General features: G+C 40.7%; 1 protein-coding gene across 7 annotated transcripts in view; it reads right to left on the bottom strand.

The window, feature by feature from the left end:
* Positions 1–21,892, bottom strand: part of LOC102298838 (SH3 and multiple ankyrin repeat domains protein 2) — a 200,258-nt gene that overhangs the window by 76,812 nt on the left and 101,554 nt on the right. For all 7 annotated transcript variants that reach the window (XM_042213994.1, XM_042213992.1, XM_042213990.1 and 4 more), the window contains 3 exons: positions 15,353–15,492; positions 12,365–12,478; positions 1,230–1,311 (listed from right to left, as the gene is read on the bottom strand). In XM_042213994.1, the coding sequence (XP_042069928.1) occupies positions 1,230–1,311; positions 12,365–12,478; positions 15,353–15,492 (336 nt within the window). The remainder of the gene's footprint in view (positions 1–1,229; positions 1,312–12,364; positions 12,479–15,352; positions 15,493–21,892) is intronic.

Raw genomic sequence — 21,892 nt, forward strand, 5'->3', positions numbered from 1 at the left:
TTTTGTATCGAAAAAATATCGAACCGTGACACCAAAGTATCGAACCGAACCGAACCGTGAATTTTGTGTATCGTTGCACCCCTAGTAAATATGTCCTCATAGTCTAACCCGAACTTTTTTAAAGGACAGTGTCACGTAATAAACTAATTAATCCTGTAACTGTGAGTATGACAGAAACTACAACCTCTGAAACCCATACAGAAATGGTGGACAAGTGCACTGTCTACAAAAAAGTCTGGGCAACTTTTGAACTGTATTTATTGCATAATTTGCCAAATGGTAAATGGACTGGCTCTTCTGTTGTGCTTTTCTATGCAAGACTCAAGGCACATTATCGATCATGTCTCATTCAGCCAGTCACACACACATTTTTTACATTTGAAGTGCTTTCTGTCAACATTCACACACACATTTAAACTCCAACGAGCGCATAAGGAGTAACTGGGGGTTCAGTATTTTGCCCAAAGATACTTTGACATGCAGACTTGAGCAGCCAGGGATCGAACCACCAACTTTCCAATTAGTAGATGGCCATAGCTACGCCTTACATTGAAGCTTATGCACGAGTTCAGTGCATATTAGTAAGGTGTGGCTGGTTTCACTCATGTGGCTGGATTCCTGTGTATTGTGTTCATTATACTCATCATATCATACCATTCATTATTTTCCCGCACTGCCAACTTTCATTCTGTCATCACCACTTTGGCCCAATCACTTTCTGTCTCTATGAGCCAGTCAGCTGATGTCCTGTGCTCTTCTGTCATTCTGTGTTTCAGACTCTTATTTGTGCCACTTTCCTCCTACACCCCTCCACCCCATCCTGGTGAATTATACATCTTCCTCCAAGTCTCCACCAGCTTCACCTTTGCTACTACCACTGTCTAGACTTCTGGTGCTGTCCTGTTTCATACCACTGCTGGACTCCATTCGGCTACATAGCTTCACTGGAGCCTAATAAGTTAGTATAAATAAATTAAGTTGGCATAACTTGTATTTCTTAAATTGACAACACAGAATTTGGATGCTACATTAACATAAAGAGATTTTGTTTCACTCAAGAGATGACAACGAGCTTTCTGAAAGAGACAGAAACATCATGCAAAAGATTAAATGGGAGCTTTGCCAAAGTGCTCTTGACTTTTTGGTATAATCCATAATACCAAAAAGTATGAAGCAAGTTCACACATCCATGGATTTTTTAGCTTGTTTTTTTAAATGTGACTTCTTACCTTGAAGCATCAAAGCTGTCATAGGAGCCCACAGTGTAGTGCCTGAAGAGCTTCCGTCTGTCAGCACGGTCTGCTCGGGAATCTGCCAATTTACAGCAGAACAAGATCAATACCCAAATACCATTCATAGCAGTTTACAAATCAGTGACAGCTGTTAGGAGAGTGGCACTTAAAATATGGCACAATAAGCCCTGCATCCTCTAAAACAACAGCAGAGCAGCAAATATGAACGTAGTCACCTGTATTTGGTTGGAATGTGTTCTTAAAAGAAACATCACACCATCTCGTTCAGTCACATATAAACATGTAAATACAACAAGATGACCCAAAAAAGTTAAATAAGCTCCTCTTCATGACAGTTTCATGCACTGATAGAGACACGGGGGTATGTCATAATACTCCAGAGAACAAGTGCAAAAAGCATAATCAGCATGGATTCAATGTTAAATTTGTGTAATTAGAGAAAAGTTACTTTGTCAAGATTATTTGACTAGACTTTGATTATGTATTGACCTTTCTGTGAAACCTTGATATTAACTAATGGTTTTAACTTCTCTGACACAAATGCACCGATGCATTTCAAGTGAATGTATTTAGATTACATTACATAGTTTTAAACAGATGGGTTACCCCAACATGTTCCCACTCCCAAAGCATAACATTTTACGCTAGGTGACAAATCGTCGGTATATTACGCTTCCCGGCACCCAGCACGTCCCTATATTATGAGAAAACCGTTTGCAATGAATCCCGCTTTGATATTGCTTTGGAAAACACTATGTAACGTCATTAAAGTGCTGGTTAGGGTTAAGGATAATGTTAGGGTTAGGGCTGGAATACATGGCCGTGTATTACCGTGGGAGCGTCATTCTACTGGATTTCATTCATAACCTGGTGCATAGCATAAGAACGCAGAAGGTCACCTTTCACCTCGGGACAAATCTTCACTATATTATGCCTCGGGAGTGAGAACAGGGTTGCCACACTAGAAAAGTCCTTTAAAAATCCAATAATAACTGGCTATTGTTAAAAACAGTCTGACTCAGGTTGGGAATATCTTCACCTTTAAAACAAAAAAATACTGCGAGGTCTATAATTTTCTGCACAACAACACAATGTTTGCAGTTTTGATCTATCAACTGAGCTACAAGTACAGAACTACACACTTTCACCTTTAAATTGTGTAATTTACTTTTTAACCTCTGAAATTGCACTTCAAACAGTATAAAGATTGTAATTCCTAAGAGTTTGTAAAACCTCCTAATTTGGAAGTTTGATATTGATTACTTGATTTACAATCCACTGTATTTTTCTCCAACAAATTATAGATTTACTTTAATTCATTTTTTTTAAATCACAAAAATGACCTGTGGGAAAATACAAGATTACAGAATACAATTCTTTCATTAAGGCGACAGTAAGATTTAAGAGTAAACAATTCCAGTTGGTAATAGATTATAGAAAATAGTCAGCGATGGCTGATCAACTATGCTCCTTCTTGCTAGTAGATACACTATCATAATTCACAGGGTCACAGGAGGTCTCTGTATGTTGAATATACGTATATAACACCACATAAATACAATAAGCAAGCAGTATTCATAAGAAAGAGGCAAATCAGTTAAAATCCCAGCTATCCCAGGGTACACCTGGGACAGGTCGCCAGTCTGTTACAGGGCTAATGCAGAGAGACAGGTATTTGCATTCACATTCACATCTATAGGCATTTTAGAATCAGGAATTACCCTGACCCCACTAACTGCATGTCTTTGGACTGTAGGAGGAAGCCAGAGTACTTGGAGAAAATCCATGCAGACAAAGGGAGAACATGCAGAGTCCACACAGAAGGGTACAGACCAGATGGTGGAGTTGTGGAGACCTTTCTGTGAGGAAACAGTGCTAACCACCGTGCCACTTTATGTATTTAGCTTAATTGGTCCTGTATATCTGTCTATCAAACTGTGAAGTGAGGATCTCTGACCAAATATTGCACTGTAGGTCTGTCCAGAAAGTCTGTACTCAGATATTAATTGATGCTAACAAATGATATCAATTTAAGATACTTGGTAACAACATCAATACCAACAGTGGCATGTTGGTTCCTTTCAGCTGGCATACAACTTCACACAGCACATGCAGACAGACTCTCGTCTCCTCACTAGCAGATGAAGTAGTTAATGTTCATACGACTCAACAACACTTTAGGTGGAATCTCAGTTCAGTAAAGCTCCCATTTCAAAAACACTGAAGTATTAACCAGCTATCACACATGCTAACCTGGCCAGCGCACACGTGAACACCATTTAACTACTAGCAATTACCCGACAGCCACATCAGCCAGCTGTTATCATTAACGTAGTAGCTTGGACCTTAGTGAGATAAAAGCAGAGTAATTATTGCAGGCTGAACACATCCTGCATTTAATGCTGAGACATGAGCCACAATTACTGCATGGAAACATGGAGACCTGGGTGTGTTGCTGGCTGTACAGCTTTACCTGAACTGTGCATAGAGTCCAGAGTGTGGAGAACGTTCAAGCAAATAAAGAGTAAAATACAGAGCACAGCCAGAGAAGAGAGTTTTAGTCCTGATGACGAGGGTTGGCTGTGAGTGATGGATGAAAGAGAGTAAAGGTAAATGGACTGGTCCTCATATAGCGCTTTTCTACTCTATCTGAGCAGTCGAAGCGCTTTATACAAATAATTCATTCACCCAATCACACCATTCACACAAGCACTGTTTTCTAAACTGTTAAGTGCTTACTGTCTAACATTCATATGGCTGCATCGGAGAGTAACATGGAGTATCTTGCCCAAGGATATTTGCCATGCAGACTGGTGGAGCCTGGCATCGAACCACCAACCTTCCGGTTAGTAGCTCTACCACCTGAGCTACAGCTATACATGTAGCTGCCATCACCAGTGTGTGAGTGTGTGTGTGAATGGGTGGATGACTGGATGTGTAAAGCGCTTTGGGGTCCTTAGGGACTAGTAAAGCGCTATATAAATACAGGCCATTTACAGCCACCCCCAGAGTCTGCAGGGAGATGTGAACAAGATGTTAAACTTTGTTTTTTCTACTAATAATTTGTGTTTCTTGTTTTGTTGTAGCTGTGAATTTAGCTTTAAAATGCAGGAAGTGACTGGTTTAATTTTTCACTGTTAGTACTGTTTTCACATCTTCTTTAATGTAACATAACTAATACCACAATTTATCCAAAGTAATTCTTTTAAAAACTTTTTTCATAATTTACAATAATTAAGTTATTAATCTTAAACATGTATTATATTAAATCAAACCTATAACTGGAACAAATTGTTGACACTTAACAAGTTAAGTTATTTGAATATGACTTCTTCACTATTGCTTTTCTTGGTGTTAGGACAGGGATAGGGTCAAAATTGCACACTCAGTCAATTATTTAATGAACACACATCTAAACTATACTACACATTTTGCACATTTTGCATGCACATGTCTTTGTCATGTCTCGTCTATAATATCCTGAAAATAACTTTAACCTGGTATTCTATATCACTGCACAATCCACTTTGCATTGTCTCTGTCCTGTCTTTGTTTATCGTACAGTTAGTATTGTATAGTTAGTAATTAGTAACTTTTTATGCCTTATTTTTACCAACATTTAGTGTGTTATTTATTTGTAATTTCTAGTTTTAGATCTCTTGGAGATAGATCTTCTATTTACTTATATATGCACGAAGGGGGACTTGGGGTGAAACAGCATTTCAGTACACTGTACACTATGTATACTGCTGTATTGACAATAAAGCTCTTGAATCTTGAATCTTGAAAATCAAAAGCCCTCCGCAAAGCCAGAACATCCTACTATTCGTCACTGATTGAAGAAAATAAGAACAACCCCAGGTTTCTCTTCAGCTCTGTAGCCAGGCTGACAAACAGTCAGAGCTCTGTTGAGCCAACCATCCCTTTAACGTTAACTAGTAATGACTTCATGAACTTCTTCACAAATAAAATTTTTATCATTAGAGAAAAAATTACCAGTAATCATCCCACAGATGTAATATTATCTACAGCTACTCTTAGTACCATTGATGTTAAGTTAGACTCTTTTTCTCCAATTGATCTTTCTGAGTTAACTTCAATAATTACTTCCTCCAAACCATCAACGTGTCTTTTAGACCCCATTCCTACAAAACTGCTCAAAGAAGTCCTGCCATTAATTAATTCTTCGATCTTAAATATGATCAACCTATCTCTAATGATCGGCTATGTACCACAGGCCTTCAAGCTGGCTGTAGTTAAACCTTTACTCAAAAAGCATCTCTAGACCCAGCAGTCTTAGCTAATTATAGGCCAATCTCCAACCTTCCTTTATATCAAACATCCTTGAAAGAGTAGTTGTCAAACAGCTAACAGATCATCTGCAGAGGCTTATTTGAAGAGTTTCAGTCAGGTTTCAGAGCTCAGCACAGAAACAGCTTTAGTGAAGGTTACAAATGATCTTCTTATGGCCTCTGACAGTGGACTCATCTCTGTGCTTGTCCTGCTAGACCTCAGTGCAGCGTTCGATACTGTCGACCATAATATCCTATTAGAGCGATTAGAACATGCTGTAGGTATTACAGGTACTGTGCTGCAGTGGTTTGTATCATATCTATCTAATAGACTCCAGTTTGTGCATGTAAATGGAGAGTCCTCTTCACACACTGAGGTTAATTATGGAGTTCCACAGGGTTCAGTGCTAGGACCAATTCTGTTTACATTATACATGCTTCCCTTAGGCAGCATCATTAGAAGACATAGCATACATTTTCACTGCTATGCTGATGACACCCAGCTCTATCTGTCCATGAAGCCAGATAACACACACCAATGAGTTAAACTGCAGGAATGTCTTAAAGACATAAAGACCTGGATGGCCGCTAACTTTCTGCTTCTTAATTTCTTCCATTTGTGCAACATCTCTAAAATTAGAAATATCCTGTCTCAGAGTGACGCTGAAAAACTAGTTCATGCATTTATTACTTCCAGGCTGGACGACTGTAATTCATTATTATCAGGATGTCCTAAAAACTCCCTGAAAAGCTTTCAGTTGACCCAAAATGCTTCTGTGAGAATGCTGACAGGCGACAGAAAGAGAGCAGATTTCTCCTTATAATGGCTCCGGCTTCACTGGTTACATCCAGTAGCAAATTTAAAATCCTTCTCCTCACATACAAGGTCTTGAATATTCAGGGACCATCTCATCTTGAAGACCTTATTGTATCATATCACCGTTCCTAGGCTATTTAAAAGTAGTATGGGAGGCTTCAGCTTTCAGGCCCCTCTTCTCTGAAACCAGCTCCCAGCTTAAATTCAGGAGACAGATACTCTCTCTACTTTTAAGATTAGGCTTAAGACTTTCCTTTGTAATAAAGCATATAGTTAGGGCTGGATCAGGTGACCCTGAATCCTCCCTTAGTTACAACAAGACTTCTAGGAGCTTTCCATGATGCACTGAATGTTTCTCCTTCTCCCACCTTTATCCTCTCTCATGTGTTAAGTCACCACTCTGCATTTAATTATGAGATATTATTAATCTCTGGTTCTCTTCCACAGCGTGTCTCTTGTACCGTCTCTCTCCGCTCACCCCCACCTGGTCAGGGCAGATGGCCGCCTTTTCCTAAGCCTGGAGGTTTCTTCCCTTTTACAAAAGGTGCTTGTTCAAAGTAGGTCGTTTGATTGCTGGGGTTTCTCTGTATTATTGTGATTCTTTGCCTTACAATATTAAGCACCTTGAGGTAACTGTTGTTGTGTTTTGGTGCTATATAAATAAAAGTAAACTGAATTGAGTTGAATCAAAATTGCACATTAGTATTTTCCCAGGTTTGACATTCTAGTATCTTGTTTCTTACTACAGGGGTGGGCAGCAACATTAATATTTCCTGGTGAAGTGCTGCCCTGCGGTGGTGAAAGTTTCGAATGCATATTTGAAGAGGATAATTGCCATAAATGTACCACGTATCATAAAAAGGTTCACGTTACCTTGTTATTTTTAAATCCATTTAATCTTGTAGAAGTCAATGAGAAATTAACTGAATATAGTTCAGGTGTCTGAATAAGTACTTTAGATCGTAATAAAAATATGAAAATTCTGACAACTTTAAGTTCTTTAAGGCCTTTAAGTTCACTTAACTATATGAAGGCAGCAAGCTTTCTTAACTTTTCAAGTTCAGTTAACATTTTTTTGTTTGCAATACATAAGAACTAAAAGCAGTGCACAGCAGGCAGCACATACAGTTTAAAAAATATATTTTCTGGAGTTCCAGAGGGTGGCAATATTGGCTAATACATGCACTAATATAAGAGCTGACCGGTAAATGTAGAAATTCAAAAGCAGTGTGTTACATAGTGGAGGCACAGAAGATAAAACAGGAAACATTTTATCGAATGCTATCATTAAGAAACACAAACCTTAACCTGTAAGAAATCCTGTTAGAAATGCTTTCTCTGTCAGGTCTATTACCCATATTCACACTTGTGGAAGGTGTGCATTAGCCTCCACACTCTACTTTAGTGGACTTTAGAAAATGGTGTTGAAAAAGAGCTTTAAAAGAGCTTGATTTAAAAAAGAAGTATTGTGGACACACAGGCTTGAGTAAAGCCGTCTTACTCTCTCAGCAGCGTCTCCTCCCCCTTCTCTCTCTCTCTTTCCTTCCTTCACACACTCTCTCTCACACCAGCTGTCACACTTTCACAGAAACTCCATCTCCTCTGATCCGGCTTAGATCTTGTCATTTTTACAGGAACACCCCACCCCCCTCCCCCACCGACTTTATGTCCACATTGTCAAATTGGAAGAAGGAAAATGTGGCTTGAAGTAGGTGATTGGCTGATAAGAGATTAACAGTGTTTATACAGAAAAGAAAGAGGAAGATCAATAAAGCAGAGTTAAGAAAAAAAAAAATCATGGAGGAAAGCAGAGAAAGAGGGAGGAGCAAATCTACAACATAGTCACACTCCATAGCAACTGCTGTGTGACTCGGGCCAGCTGGTTTCTATGGCCACAGATCAAGAGATGGTGTGTGTGTGTGTACATGTGTATTAATGCGTGCTTGTGCATTACCATTAAGAACAGAAAACATCTTTTTCCTTGACTACATTTATATTGTTTTTCCATAAGCTGTTTTTGCAAATGTTTTCTTTTTCTGAACCTAGTCTGTGAGGTAGGAATGTGAAAATGAGACGGGGGAATTGGCACATTTATCCAAAGAGACTCAGCACAGCTTTATTTGGTGACAGCATCATTACCTACACTGTGACATGGAATTACAGGGGAAGTCCCTGTTTTAAGCTGTCGACTTAAAGAGTTTGCTTTCTCTCAGATTATGTGATTTGATTTGTGTTTTTATATAATCACCATCATCCAGCTGGCACTTCTTGCACATCCTGTGACTGTGTATTGTCGTCTTTAGTGCACTTAAGCAAAAACCCTTGCAAGCGCTCAAACGCAGGAGCTGGGAGTTTACCTGGACATGAAAAAAGGAGCGCACCTGATTTTAAAATAAAGCCCGGTTGTGAATGACTCTGCACTCTATTTCAGGTCTTTTAATTGTATTGCATGTTTCCAGAGGCCCGTAAACTTGTCAGACTGTTACTAAATACAAAGCAGACAAATATTTAAGACTCAGAGCTCTTAGAGTTTTTAAAACATGCTTGAAAAGATGACAGAATGATCTCTTCAGGGAGGTTTTTCCAAAGTTATCATTTACCAGTTTGCCAGTTACCCATTTAGTTCATTCATTTGTGCAGATGTTTTCAGGGGTCTGTAATCCAGAAAATACTGCAAGTTGTTGAGGTTTAACAGTTTCCCAACAAAACTTAAAGTGTGCTGAAATCTAATATCTGCTAATTAATACTAGAATTTCACTCACCACCTCTACCACTGTAACTATGGTTTAGCATTTAGGCTCCAGGTTTGGTGTGCTGGCACAGTTAGGTGTTTGATGTCTGACTTCGTCCTTGCCAACTTCAGTCGATGAACTGGACCCATGTACCGTGTTGGTGGTGTTTGGGGCGATTTTAAATGGAGCTGACAAATTTTATGACTCGCTGAGTCATTCAGAGGTTTGAGCTTCAGTTTGGTTGGAATTGTAACATTTTATTAGTCTGATACCTAAAAAGCAAAGCAACAAAACAACAACATAATAGCAACCAGTTGAGTGGCGTCACAGAGGATAGATGGAGAAAGATTACATTCTCATTTCAACCCTCATATATTCAAAACAAAATACTGCAGCCAGTTTTTTACGTATTTGTCAGATTTAAATGTTTCAGATCATCAAAAAAAAAAAAGTTATATTAGACAAAGATTGGCCAAAACAAATACAAAATTATGATTTCATATACTGGTGACCCCTTTAATTATGTCACACTATTAGTGTTAGTAAGGCTTTAGGGAATGTAAAAATACAGATACATTTATCCATCTGTTACTGTTACACTATGTGTTGCTATCACTGATACTACATCACTGCTAGTAATAATCATAATCAGAACAGTATAGCTGTATTTATAAATGGCACCCAAAGTAATAAATTAATATATAAATGATGAATTAAGCACTTTCTAATGCCTTAATAATGCGTAATAGTGTGACATTATTATAAAGTGCTACCATTTTATTAAGAGAAAAAAATGTATCCAAACCTAACTGGCCTTATGTGAAAAAGGAGTTACTTTGGACTTTTGGGAAAGCTGAGCTCCGTTTCACTACCTGTACTCGTGTCTCATCATTGTCAGACCTGTTATGTCAAGAAATCACTTAAATAAAAGCTGTGTGACAAAATGAAGGAGGCTGAAAGGTCTCAAAAGCAACACTTCATACAACAATCTAAAAAATCATCTGAGAAACAAAGACACCAGACAATATTCCTAAATGGAGAAAACTTGGAACAGTGGTGAACTTTCCCACGAGTTGCCTGTCCACCAAAATAAGTCCAAGAGCAACTTATCCAAGAAGAACATCTAAGAAGAAAGAGACTGGGCATGAATTGAATGCATGGGAGAGTTCAACAGCTGCTGAGCAAAAAGGTCACTGAAGCTTGTCTCACATTTGTCAAAACAAACATTTTGCCGATCACCAAGACTTTGACAAAAAAATGACAAAATGGCAGCAGATGTCACTCTTGGACAATAATGTGTTAAAAGAAAACAGTTAAATTAACCAGCATTCTTCAGTTAATCTGACTGAGAAAGATTATTCACAAGTGGAAAACATTTAAAATAGTGCACATCCCAGCAAATTAATCCAAAATCAGCTGTGCAATGCTTAGAGAAATTGCAAAAATCTCAGCAGCTACATGTTACACTGTACAAGCCTCAGTTAGCATGTTAAATGTTTAAGTTTAAGACGGAGTGAGTATGGCTTATTTGGAATAGTTTTCAGGGGAAAGTCTTTCGTTGCACAAACCCCAGGAACTGGAACAATATGTAACAGCAATAAAGTGCTTTGCCAAGTGGAAATGCTCAGCCATAATACACAGCACCACTGCAGGTGAAAACCAACACAACATATCAGCACACAGCATTCCAGCTTTCAAGCACAGTGGTGGAGGGGTGATGATTTGGTTTGGTTTTGCACCCACTGGACACTTGAATGGACCAGTCTGTGTACTGGAGTCAGATATGAGCCCATCTGTCCAACAACTAAAGCTTGACAGTGATCCAAATAACAGCAGCAAATCTACAACAGAATGACTGAAAAAGAAACTAATCGGTGTGTCGCAGACGCCCGATCACAGTCCAGACCTCAACCCGATGAAATGTTGTGGTGTATCCTTGAGAGAGTGGTGCATAAACAAATGCCAACAAACTTCAATGAAATGAAGCTTTGTTTAAAACATTGTGTAAAACCTTACATTTGAAAAAGCCAACTGTCCGTCTGTATCTGTGCAGGTCATGTTTTAACTGTCAGGCTAAGTCAGGTGGGAGGGTACCAAGCAAACTGGTGTTGACTTGGAGTTGCAAGTAAATACCAAATAATAAGTTTGCACTGCCAGATTGATTATTTCACTTTGACTCTGGTCTCAGCGCTAAGTTAAGCTAATCAACTCTAAGCAAAAAAGTTCTTGTACTCTTTGATTTGATTATTGATTGGTAATTGGTGTCTTTTGGTGCCTTTGAGTAGAGTTGGAAAGATGGATATATATACTTTGGAGACCTCTGTGATGACTTGTGAAATGGTAATCACTCCGGCCAAAGAATGTACTTCTCTAAAGGCCCCAATCAGCCCCAACTATTAGGCTTCATGCAGGCATTCAGTGTCCCTTAAAATGACCAATGGCCTTGGCCACCTCCCAGTGAGTCTTTGCAGGCCACTATACTGTGCTCCCATTTTTTCACTGGCTTTCTTCGCCCTGCCTGCTTTCTTCACAGGCAGAGCCGGGGGCAATTTAAATGTGGCACAGTGTGAGAAAAGCGTCCTCTGCCAATGGCCTTGGGTTAAGCTTTAAAAAAAGCCACACAGAAGAAGGCAAACAGCCACAGCACAGCAAGAGGAGGACAAGTTGCTTCCCATCTGCCTCTTGCTGCTGACATACTCCTAGGACCATGGGAGATTGAGAGTAGGGGTTGGAGGGGGGTCGGGGTGATAATGTTATTAATAAGCAGAAAATCACAGGATGAAATCAATCATGGAACACATAGGAAAAGAGGTCAGACATAAAGACAACAAAGCCAGCGTCATCTCATAGACATACTGAGGCCATTCACTACACACACAAAGTAAAAGTAGGGACGAAGAAACACTGGAAATTTACGGGGGATGGAGCATGGCACGATATGTTCATTAGCTCGCACCCAGAGGACATCAGATCACAGCTGAGTTAGCAGGGCAATGTAGCGCTAAGCGTTGTACGCCATTGCCTGAGGAGACAGTAAGACACAGAGATGCTAGTAGATAGAGGAGCAGAGACACATACAGCCAAGACCTGGGGTGGGGGGAGCCACGTGCCATTACACTGCCTCAGGAAACCACAGCATTTAGCCTCAGCTTTTGTTCTTTAGAACTAACCTCCTTCCCTCCCCACAAAAACGCATGATGGCAAACAGAACATGTCCTACATCTTGGTTCCACCTCCAACCAACACGCAGCCCCAGGTGATTAGACTTACAGTTCCTCTCCTCTGTGGCTTTGGCTGGGATCTCCTCCACGCAGTCGGCTGGAAACCAGCCCACCTGGCCACGGGCACTGCCCTCCCAGAAACCCCCCTCTCCGATGCTCAGAACTGGACCAAGTGGTAGGAGAGAGAAAATTGGGAAAGTTAGAGGACAGTGAAAAAGGGACATACTTTTTACTGTACAGATAATAGGACCCTCAGATCATTTAATCCATTTAAAGCAAAGGCACCAAAGGTATGTGCTTATACAGACTCATGCAGAGACTTGTGTGTGGACATGTCTGTGTTTTGACTGACCTTTTTTTAAAATGTTGCTATCTCATTATCTTATCTTATTGTCTCTATCTCTCCTCCACCTTTCTGTCACCTTTTGGTTTCTGTCCATTTTTACAAGTGAATTAAATATACAGTTCTTTCTCGTTTCCTCTTGCCTGGCGGCTCCATCTTCATCACCCTTTGCCAAATGCTTCCACTGTCCCTCTTTTGCACATGTCCAAACCATCTCAGCCTTTGTCTCCAAACCACTGAATCTCAGCTGTCCCTCTGATGTAATCATGCCTAATCTTGTCCATTCTGGTCGCTCCCAATGAAAATGTCAAAATCTTCACCCTGCCACCTCCAGCTCTGCCTACGGTCTTTTTGTTAGATTTAGAGAATGACTGAATGAATGAACTAATTCAGGACGTTTGTACAGCCACAGTCTGGATCAATTAAATATTCAGACCTAGAACTTGACCATTTTAAATGGCTAGACGAGCACATCAAGTATAAATATTATAGAGATCTTGTGCATTAAAATAAAGTTATTTGACTTGAAGAAAGTTTGGCTCGACAGGATGAGTTTGCAATAAAAGCAAAGCTTTGTAAAACTAAATCTTTGATTATTGTAGACAAATACTTTCTCTCTACATTTAAAAGTAGAGACGTTGCTGGTTTGAAAGGTCACAGTATTCCATGCAAACATTAGTAGTGGCTTAAAACATTGATGTGTTGGGCTGGTACACGTCCTGTGTGATTGCTTACTAAATAATGCATTTTGTGCTCATTCATGCAAACCACAGAGATGAAGCATCTGACTTAACGTGTGCAGATGAAGATGATGTTAGTCCCCTGCATCGCCACTCTGTGGAGTCTGAATACAGATGCATCGTATCTGATGAAGTCATTTTCATCAGATATGGTAATTCGCTGTTTCCAGCTGTCTCCGACACAATTTAAAAATAAAGGAATCGTTTTTTTTTCTTGTCTTTTTTCAGTTTTAGAATTCTACATTTGTTCAGTTAGGATCGGTGGTGGGCTGTAACCTCTACTCTGCAGCTCATTCTTATATAAAGGAGTTAAAATTTTTATAATATTGAACATTTGTAGTCATTTCCAAACATTCATATTATACAACACATGGTTCATTTTATACTAATTTCCAGCTCCATAATTTTTATTCTTGGTCTCTTATTGAGTAAGACTTCAGACTTAGCTCTGCTCTACACAGCAGAAGATACAAGCATGTGGGTGGAGCTTCTGTGCTCACAGCCAGAGCCTGAGACGACCATATTAAAGAAAAAGCTTGTTTTCACTTATTTATTTACTTATTTTTGGCCATGTTTAAATCGACGGTACTTATATGACCCCTTTCTACTCATTTTGAGCAGATGTATTTTCTACTGCAAAACAACATATAAATGTAAAAATACAAATAATTCAAGTTATTGTAGTAGCTGGTGTTGCTCGTGTCAGTGGGACTCAAACCGACGTTAAACAATGTGCTCCGCTGAATGTCCACTAACATGTACTGTACCTCGAGGGCCGGTGTCCTGCAGGTTTTAGATGTGTCCCTGATCCAACACAGCTGATTTAAATGGCTAAATTAGCTCCTCAACATGTCTTGTAGTTCTCCAGAGGCCTGTTAATGAACTAATCATTTGATTCAGGTGTGTTGACCCAGGGTGAGATCTAAAACCTGCAGGACCCTGGCACTCAAGGCCTGGCGTTGCCTACCCCTGATGTACACGTTCACATGAAGAAATAAAGGCTGGCCTGTAGTAACAGTCTGGTCAGGCTGTTGCATAGATTTCACTTGGCCTGTTATAAAAGAACTGCTCTCCATTTACTGATAATGTGTGTCGTAGCAAAACTTTGATATTAGCTTAAACATTTTTCGCCCATCTCTCTTAACTACTAACTGTATAACAGTGTTTGGATTATGCTCACTTATGGATGTCAGACAAAAGGAATTAGCATTAAAAGTCTGACTGCTTCAAATAAAGAGATACTACAGTTGAGGTAAATAAAAGCCACAGTCACTAATTTAAGAAATACAGTGATTTGACTTCAGACGGACCCAGCAGTGGTCGTATGTCTTCCGTTGCAGTTTCACACATGCTTCAGCAGGTGTAAGTGTGTATGTGTATCTGGAGCTTAGAGTCAGATATGACAGGCGGGCTGATCTTGGATGGAAACAATTACAAATTCAGAACAAGTCATTTAATAATTTGCATCATGTTGGACTTTTCTTTGCAGTGAGGCTGTGCTGCTGCTTGCTCTTATGCTTACTGGCTTTTGTGACTTTTGTGACTTTTAAGGACAGACAACACACTCAAAGAAGGCAACGGAAATCTCTGTGGAACAGGAAACCTGCCATGTTATTTTAAAACAACATTTCTATACACTCAGCTTAGACATAACCTTTAAAAACATCAACTCATTCAAGAATAACCAACCAACAGCCAATCCTGTACAGATCTCCCCTCTCCCGCTCTTCTCGTCATTTTCTTTTTCTTGAATCTTTCTCCATATCCGAGTGTTTCGTTGTTTAACATTAGTCCTCCAAAACAGACCAAATGTACACTAGCTAGCAACACAGGCCATGTGCCAAACTACAGAGCGAAGCAGCTTGTGTATTTGCTGTGTATTTCTTCAGATGGTTGAAATACTAACTTCAGAAATAAACTCCATCTATGTTAGTCTAGAAATTCCCCGTCTCACCTTTGACCCTGTCGCCCTTGTAGAGGTTGATCTCCCCCTCAGCTTGGGCTGTATACGAACGAACCACTACGAAGTGTCTTCCTGGAACTGCACTGTACAGCTTCCTTCTGGTTCCAACTGCCTCTCCATGACTACTGGGGCTGGAAGAAAGAAAAAAATGTTATATATGAAGCGGGTATAAGGACAGGCATACCTAATTCTACAGGTGTGCAGGAAATTGTGGTCCTCGTGATGTATTACATCACACATGTTGTTTCTTTAGTTAAAAAACTAAAAAACTCACATGTGAAAATGCATGTGATTTAAATTATGCACAGGCGGTCTAGAGATTACCAACTGATATAATGGTACAGTTGTAAAAAGACTCATGTCAGCAAGTAACTCAAATATCACTACATTATTTGCAACACAAGAAAACAGGGAAACATACAGATGGTGCGGTCGCACACTATGGAAAAACGTGCCCACTGTCATTTAAAAGCTACTTTAGGAGAAACACTAAAGGTTAAGAGGTAAACAATATTTTAAATACATGCTCAAAAGTATGAACAAATCACCGGAGGTTACATGAATAACAATAACGGCAGAGGCGACACTGGGAAAGCTGCTGGCGTGTGTCCCACACTGGTAAGTGGGGCAGAATGTGGGCTGGCTCTGACCCACGGAGCTGCAGTGGCTTCCAGGTAGGAGGCCAGACTCGCTAAAGACCACACAGAGAGCTAGCCAGGACTTGGCAGTAGTACAGAGGAATAATAACAAACTGCTAAATTAAGACAGCTAAAAATCTTTGATGTGCGTATCAGCGTGACATTTGAACAATCGGCTCCTGCAGAGATATCACTATTCTGCACTGGTTGTTAAATTTGAATGCACAACAAAAGGCAGCATTTATATGTGAGGAGATGGGACCACAGAGAGAAGAGTGGTTGGTGCTGGTAGATGTGTCTGACATGATAACACAGTGCCACATAGTGGGCAACCTTTGTAACCACATCCACGGAGCAGAAAAGGGAAATAAAAGTATGATACTACTATTGACTATTTAACTTACCTAATTGAGGTGCATGAAGCTGTAAAATTATGTAAAGTAGACTTTAGAGTACAAAGAGCAAAAAACAGTTATGACAGGTGTTTTCATTTTAGCATCTTGCACTTGCTCACCATGTGAGAGGGTAGCAGTGAAGGAGAGGCTATAGGATAAAACCACAGTGAAAGAAAAACTAGGAGTGCCGGAGCGATAGATTGAGAGAGAGGAAGGAAATAGTTTTTTCAAGTAAGTGGGTCACCTTGTCCTGTAGACTGTACTCCTCTTCAAACCTTCATGGGCCTTTGGAGAGCTAACCCCATTCAATACCTACTGAGAGTACTCACACATTTTTCCGAGGGAAAGCTGTGGACCAAACTGCAACTGTGCACTGTAAGTGTCCTGAAACACTGTGTATACCACCGAGAGGCCGATACTGTAGTATTCAGACACAGCAGTTTAAAACACTTCACAGCTGACATCATGACTGAATATCACAGAACAACTTGAGCTCGCTGTCGATGATTAACGCAGTGCTGTGAAAACGTATTTGTCCCCTTCCTGATGTCTTAGCTTTCTGCATATTTTTCACTAGTAAATATTTTAGATCATAAAACAAATTTTAATATTAGACAAAATGAAATGTTTAAATTAAGGGGGGAAAGTACCTTAGTCTCCCTAGCTCTATGTGTACAAGTGTGACAAATATGCCAAAAACTAGGAACTTTTTCACAGCACTGTGGTATTTAACACACACCCTAAATCTAACAGGCATAAAAGAGGACGACCCAAACGCACCAGACATACTAAGCACGGTGTATGAGTGTCGTCTTCTCTTTCACAGACTGCTGCATGAAACTAAGAGTCCAAAATAAGTTACAAATAGAGTTGGATGTCTCGAGACCACTTTTACGTGGTCTCGGTCTTGTCTAGGTCTTGGATCCCTCGGTCTTGCTGTCTCAGATCGACATAGTGGTCGGGAGATTTGGAGTCAACAGTATCCACAACGTAACGTTCGATAATGTGTCATGTGCAAAATCATCAGCTCTAAGCGCCGTGCTTACGGAGTGCTTTGTAGTGAATCAGAAGAGTCGACTCCCATTGAGCGAGAGCCGCTCCTCACTTAATTTCCTTTCGCTGCTCAGCTCTCACACAGTAGCTCAGCTATGCTCCAATCTAATATCATTATGTGAAAAACAGAGAGGGTGATGGACGCGACAGTCAAGTGGAGCGTGCGTCTGTCCTCTCAGTGAGTGAGACAGTAGACAGCGGTGAGGAGGGCTGTGCGACAGCAAAAACACATAAATATGCCTGACACCCGTAAACGAAGCAGCATCTGGCTGCAGTTTAAAGACTTTTTTGTCTCGGTCTCGATACCCTCTGGTCTTGGTCTTGGTCTTGTTTTGGTCTTGGTTTAGGCGGTCTTGACTACAAGTCTAGTTACAAAAACCTTCATGTATTGTAGAAACAGTCACCCTAACCAGGTAAAGTGCATGACATATTCATGAGCATCCAGCTAAAACAACTCAAGTCTCATTAAAATATTTACTTCTTAGAAATAATGAATAATATATTTATAAAAAGACAGCAACCGAAGGCGTTTTTGCTGTTGTCTGTGTTATGTAACTGCAATGAATTTGCGCTTCTCGAGTTATTAATGAACAGAACTACAGTATCAAACTGCATCTATTTATAACTGAACAGATTATAAGAGGTTTCATTATATGTTAATCTCACAGTTTTATCTGAGAACCAAAGTCTAACTTTATTCATCCAGTGTACTTTTTCCTTAGTAATGGATTTTTTTTCAATCATTATATTGATTAAGTGTGAAATCCATTACTTAAACTACCCGACGCTGTCATAAATGAGTGCAAACCTGGGCACGCCAACTATCTGTTTTTCCCCAAGTGTCTTATTGACTCATGCTGCCAATAACGAAAGATGTGCTGATGGGTGAGGAGTGTTGTCTTTGTGTTTTTGTTGGAACGTCCACTCAGACTTCTCATTTGCATAGTGCATGGAGATTATAGTTTTCAGTCTTTATGTTACTTTAGCAAAGATTCTGCTCTTTTTAGCTTGTGGTAGCCTGACTGAAGAACAGTTTACATGTCTCTGACTGAATTGCTGTCCATGGTGCTGAGAGAGACAATGTGAGAGTGTGTGTTTGCTCTCTAGCGTCAGTTTGGAAAACCATACTTTATAGCTACTGTTCTATTAAATGCTGTGTCATCAAAGCAGATACTTTTATTGTGAGAATTCAAAAAGTCTCACACTCATGTTCCAAATTCTTGTGCACTGCAGAAAATGCTAAATCTGTACTTGTTGGTGATGTGAAGGAAGCATTTACTACTAAGTCAATTCAGAATTAAATCCTGGTCTCCAAAATCAGCAGGCCCACTGAGAAGGGAAAACTGTCAGCCATGTTTTCCCTTTCTTTCTTTTTTTGGCAATTACCCACGTGGCTTTGAGGTGCTAATTAGACAGTGTTGATTAATACCAGCTGTGCATAATTTGTGCTATTATTGGATGATCACCTGAGACCATGGGAGAGAGGAGAAAAGGGAGAGGGCAAGAGGGTGGGTAAAGAGTGAAAAGAAAACATGCAGCAGTAGGCCCTTCCAGACGGACAGTCCTCTCCATTAATGTGACGTAAGACTCTCGGTCACTTGAGTTAGGGTTATCACTGATGATCACTTGGACCTCCGATGGTTGATGCCCCACTTTCATTACGTTTTTATATCATTTTATTGCCTACTGGGGGCAGCAGAACAAAACACACAGCACAAATGTTCATCTGCCACAAAGCTGTAGCACTGCATGAACTGCTCACTATCTAATCAAAGTATGAACTACTATGGTTCTACAGTACAAACTGCAGTCATTCAGCCAAAAAATAATAATGATAAATGGGAGTGTTTAACCTCAATTTGCTGATAATTTGCTGTGACGTTTGACTACAAATGGGAGTAGTGAGTGAGTGAACAAGTGACCATTTAACACACTTGTTACATCTATTTCATATACACACGTCTTTATTCACAATAAAAAACAAATTCCACTGAGTGCCTTTAAAAGTGCTATAAACGTACACTTTTACTGTAGGGAGGATTCATATATATAAATGTGGACTGATTTTTCTGCGTCATTCAATACCAGCATCGACATATCACAGAAGTAGGAGACTGAACTGTGTGCACACTTATGCCTATAAGCCTGCTTTGCTGAATGCACTGGGCTTCAACTATCAGGAGGACCAGGACAAGCTCAAACAACACTTAAGCACACTGCACCCTGTCAGTTGCCATTGAAATGAAAGACAACATAAAAACTGCCTGTGAGCGTTGAACAGAGCTTTGATTAACAGTTAGCAGGAGCCAAGTTAATTGTCTGTCAATAAACTCATGTCAAACAACACAATAGGCTAGAGATTTCAAATAAACAAAACTGACAGAGAAAAAAATTCCCCGCTCGCCCCTGCGGGCGGTCTATCCTTCAAGCTCGGGGTCCTGCAGTATCTTAGCTGTTCCCAGGACTGCGCTTCTCTGAACAGAGATCTCGGATGTTGTTCCTGGGATCTGCTGGAGCCACTCGTCTGCTTGGGAGACACTGGACCTAGTGCTCCAATTACCATTGGGAGCACAGTCACCCTCCACATCTTCTCGAGCTCTTCTCTGAGCCCTTAGTACTTCTCTAGCTTCTCATGTTCCTTCTTCCTGATGTTGCTGTCATTCGGTATCACTACATCGATCACTGCGGACATCTTTTTCCACTTGTCTACCACCACTATGTCCGGTTGGTTACCCACCACCATTTTGATGGTGATCAGTCGTTCTCCACCAGCCTAGTCTCCCATTTTGACCTCGGGACCTCTAGCAGAGGTAGATGAACTCAACTGGGGTAACTGTTGTCTTATGTAGTCTGGGGATTGATTGAATGTTGGGGTTGGTGTAGTTTTTCTTTGGGTAGGCCGCCCGGGCTCTCTGGGGCTTGGTGCTGCTGCTGCTAGGGGCTCCAGTCTGGATGGACCTGGCCTTGGTGGATTACGGGGAATGGGAGTGTCTACCGGGGTCAGTGGAGGAGCTGGCTGCAGGGAGGGGGGTACTGGACCTGGGAGTATAGAGAGTGTCTGCGGAGTGTAAGTGTGTGTACAGTGTTCATTTCTTTTTGTCTCCATGTTGGGCGAGTGCTGAGTATCTGTATATGTGTAGATGAGGGTGGGAATGCATGTTTGTGTCTATGTGTGCTTCTATCTTTATGTGTCAGGTCGGGTCTTAGACTTCACCTCTTTGGGAACATCATAGGCCCCCTCAGTGGTGGGGGCCTATCTCCCCCCACCACACTCCCTGCCAGTGGCAGATGCCCTCACTCGCCGGTGCCTTGGTGGTTCTCGGTGTCTGGGTGCTCGGGTGTGTACTGGCTCACTCCTGGCAGCTTCTTGGCAGGGCCCGTTCCCATGGCTTGGTCAGGCTCTTTCTGGGGTGTGGAGGACCCTTGGATCTCGGGTCTCTGGGCCCGGGGCTCAGCCAGCTCTGGTGTAGCCAGCTGCTGGTGGAGCCTGCGGGCACATTGCCGCAGCTCCCTGTGGCTTCTGCACCGTAGCTGCTGGGTGACACCCCCCCCCATCTGGGGCTGTCCTCAGCTCTTTTCTAGGTGGATGGGGCATTTGCCCCTTCCAGAGGCCTTCTTGGGCTTTCGTGCTCTAGGGGGCTTCTAGATGTCTGGGGCCTGGATCTCTTCCATGCCTGCTGTCCTGGGTGATGGGGTTATGGCTCCCCATGCCTATTATTAGATAGTTACATGGAGAAACCTTGTGAATACAAGCGCGCTCACGCACACAGGGTGTTCACAAACACACACTATCTTCCTTGGCTGGCTCTTATGTTGGTTTTTGCTGTGGTTTCCCTCCTGTGTTGTTCTCTTTTTGCTTATTTTCTTCTTTCTTTCTCTCTGTCTCTCTTCCCCTCTGTTTTTCTTTCCCTCTCCTTTTGTTGAGCCTCTTTCTAACTTCTCTTTTCTTCATCTTTCTCTTTCCTATCCCCCGGTCCTGTCTGCTTCGAATCTAATAACTTAAAAGTAAAATAAATAAATAAATAAACAATAAAGATCGAACAAACTATAGCGATCAAGTGGACCAGTATGGCAAAAGCTGTAATGATCCACTTGGCAAAATAAATCTGTTAGGAATCTTTCTTGGCCTTCAGACAAAAATTCTGATTGCTGCAGTGCCGGACAATTTTTTTCCCCCATAAACTGCAACCACTTAATGCTAAATGTCACAATTAAGCTAGTATATCTGTTTTTTATGTAGATTAAATGAGAAGGCAGTTTGAGTAAAATACTATAATGTTTTATTTTTTAATGTTTTATCTTTACATATGCACTCATCTGTCGCTTTGCTAGGTATACCTATTCAGTTACTTGTTAATACAAATCAAAACCAACAAATCACAAGGTGGCATCTTATTACAGTTAGGCACGTACACACGGTCAAGACCCACTGAAGTTCAAACTGA

The sequence above is a fragment of the Haplochromis burtoni genome, unplaced genomic scaffold, assembly GCF_018398535.1.
Source record: "Haplochromis burtoni strain Fernald_Lab_line unplaced genomic scaffold, NCSU_Asbu1 Contig_509, whole genome shotgun sequence".
Taxonomy (NCBI): domain Eukaryota; kingdom Metazoa; phylum Chordata; class Actinopteri; order Cichliformes; family Cichlidae; genus Haplochromis; species Haplochromis burtoni.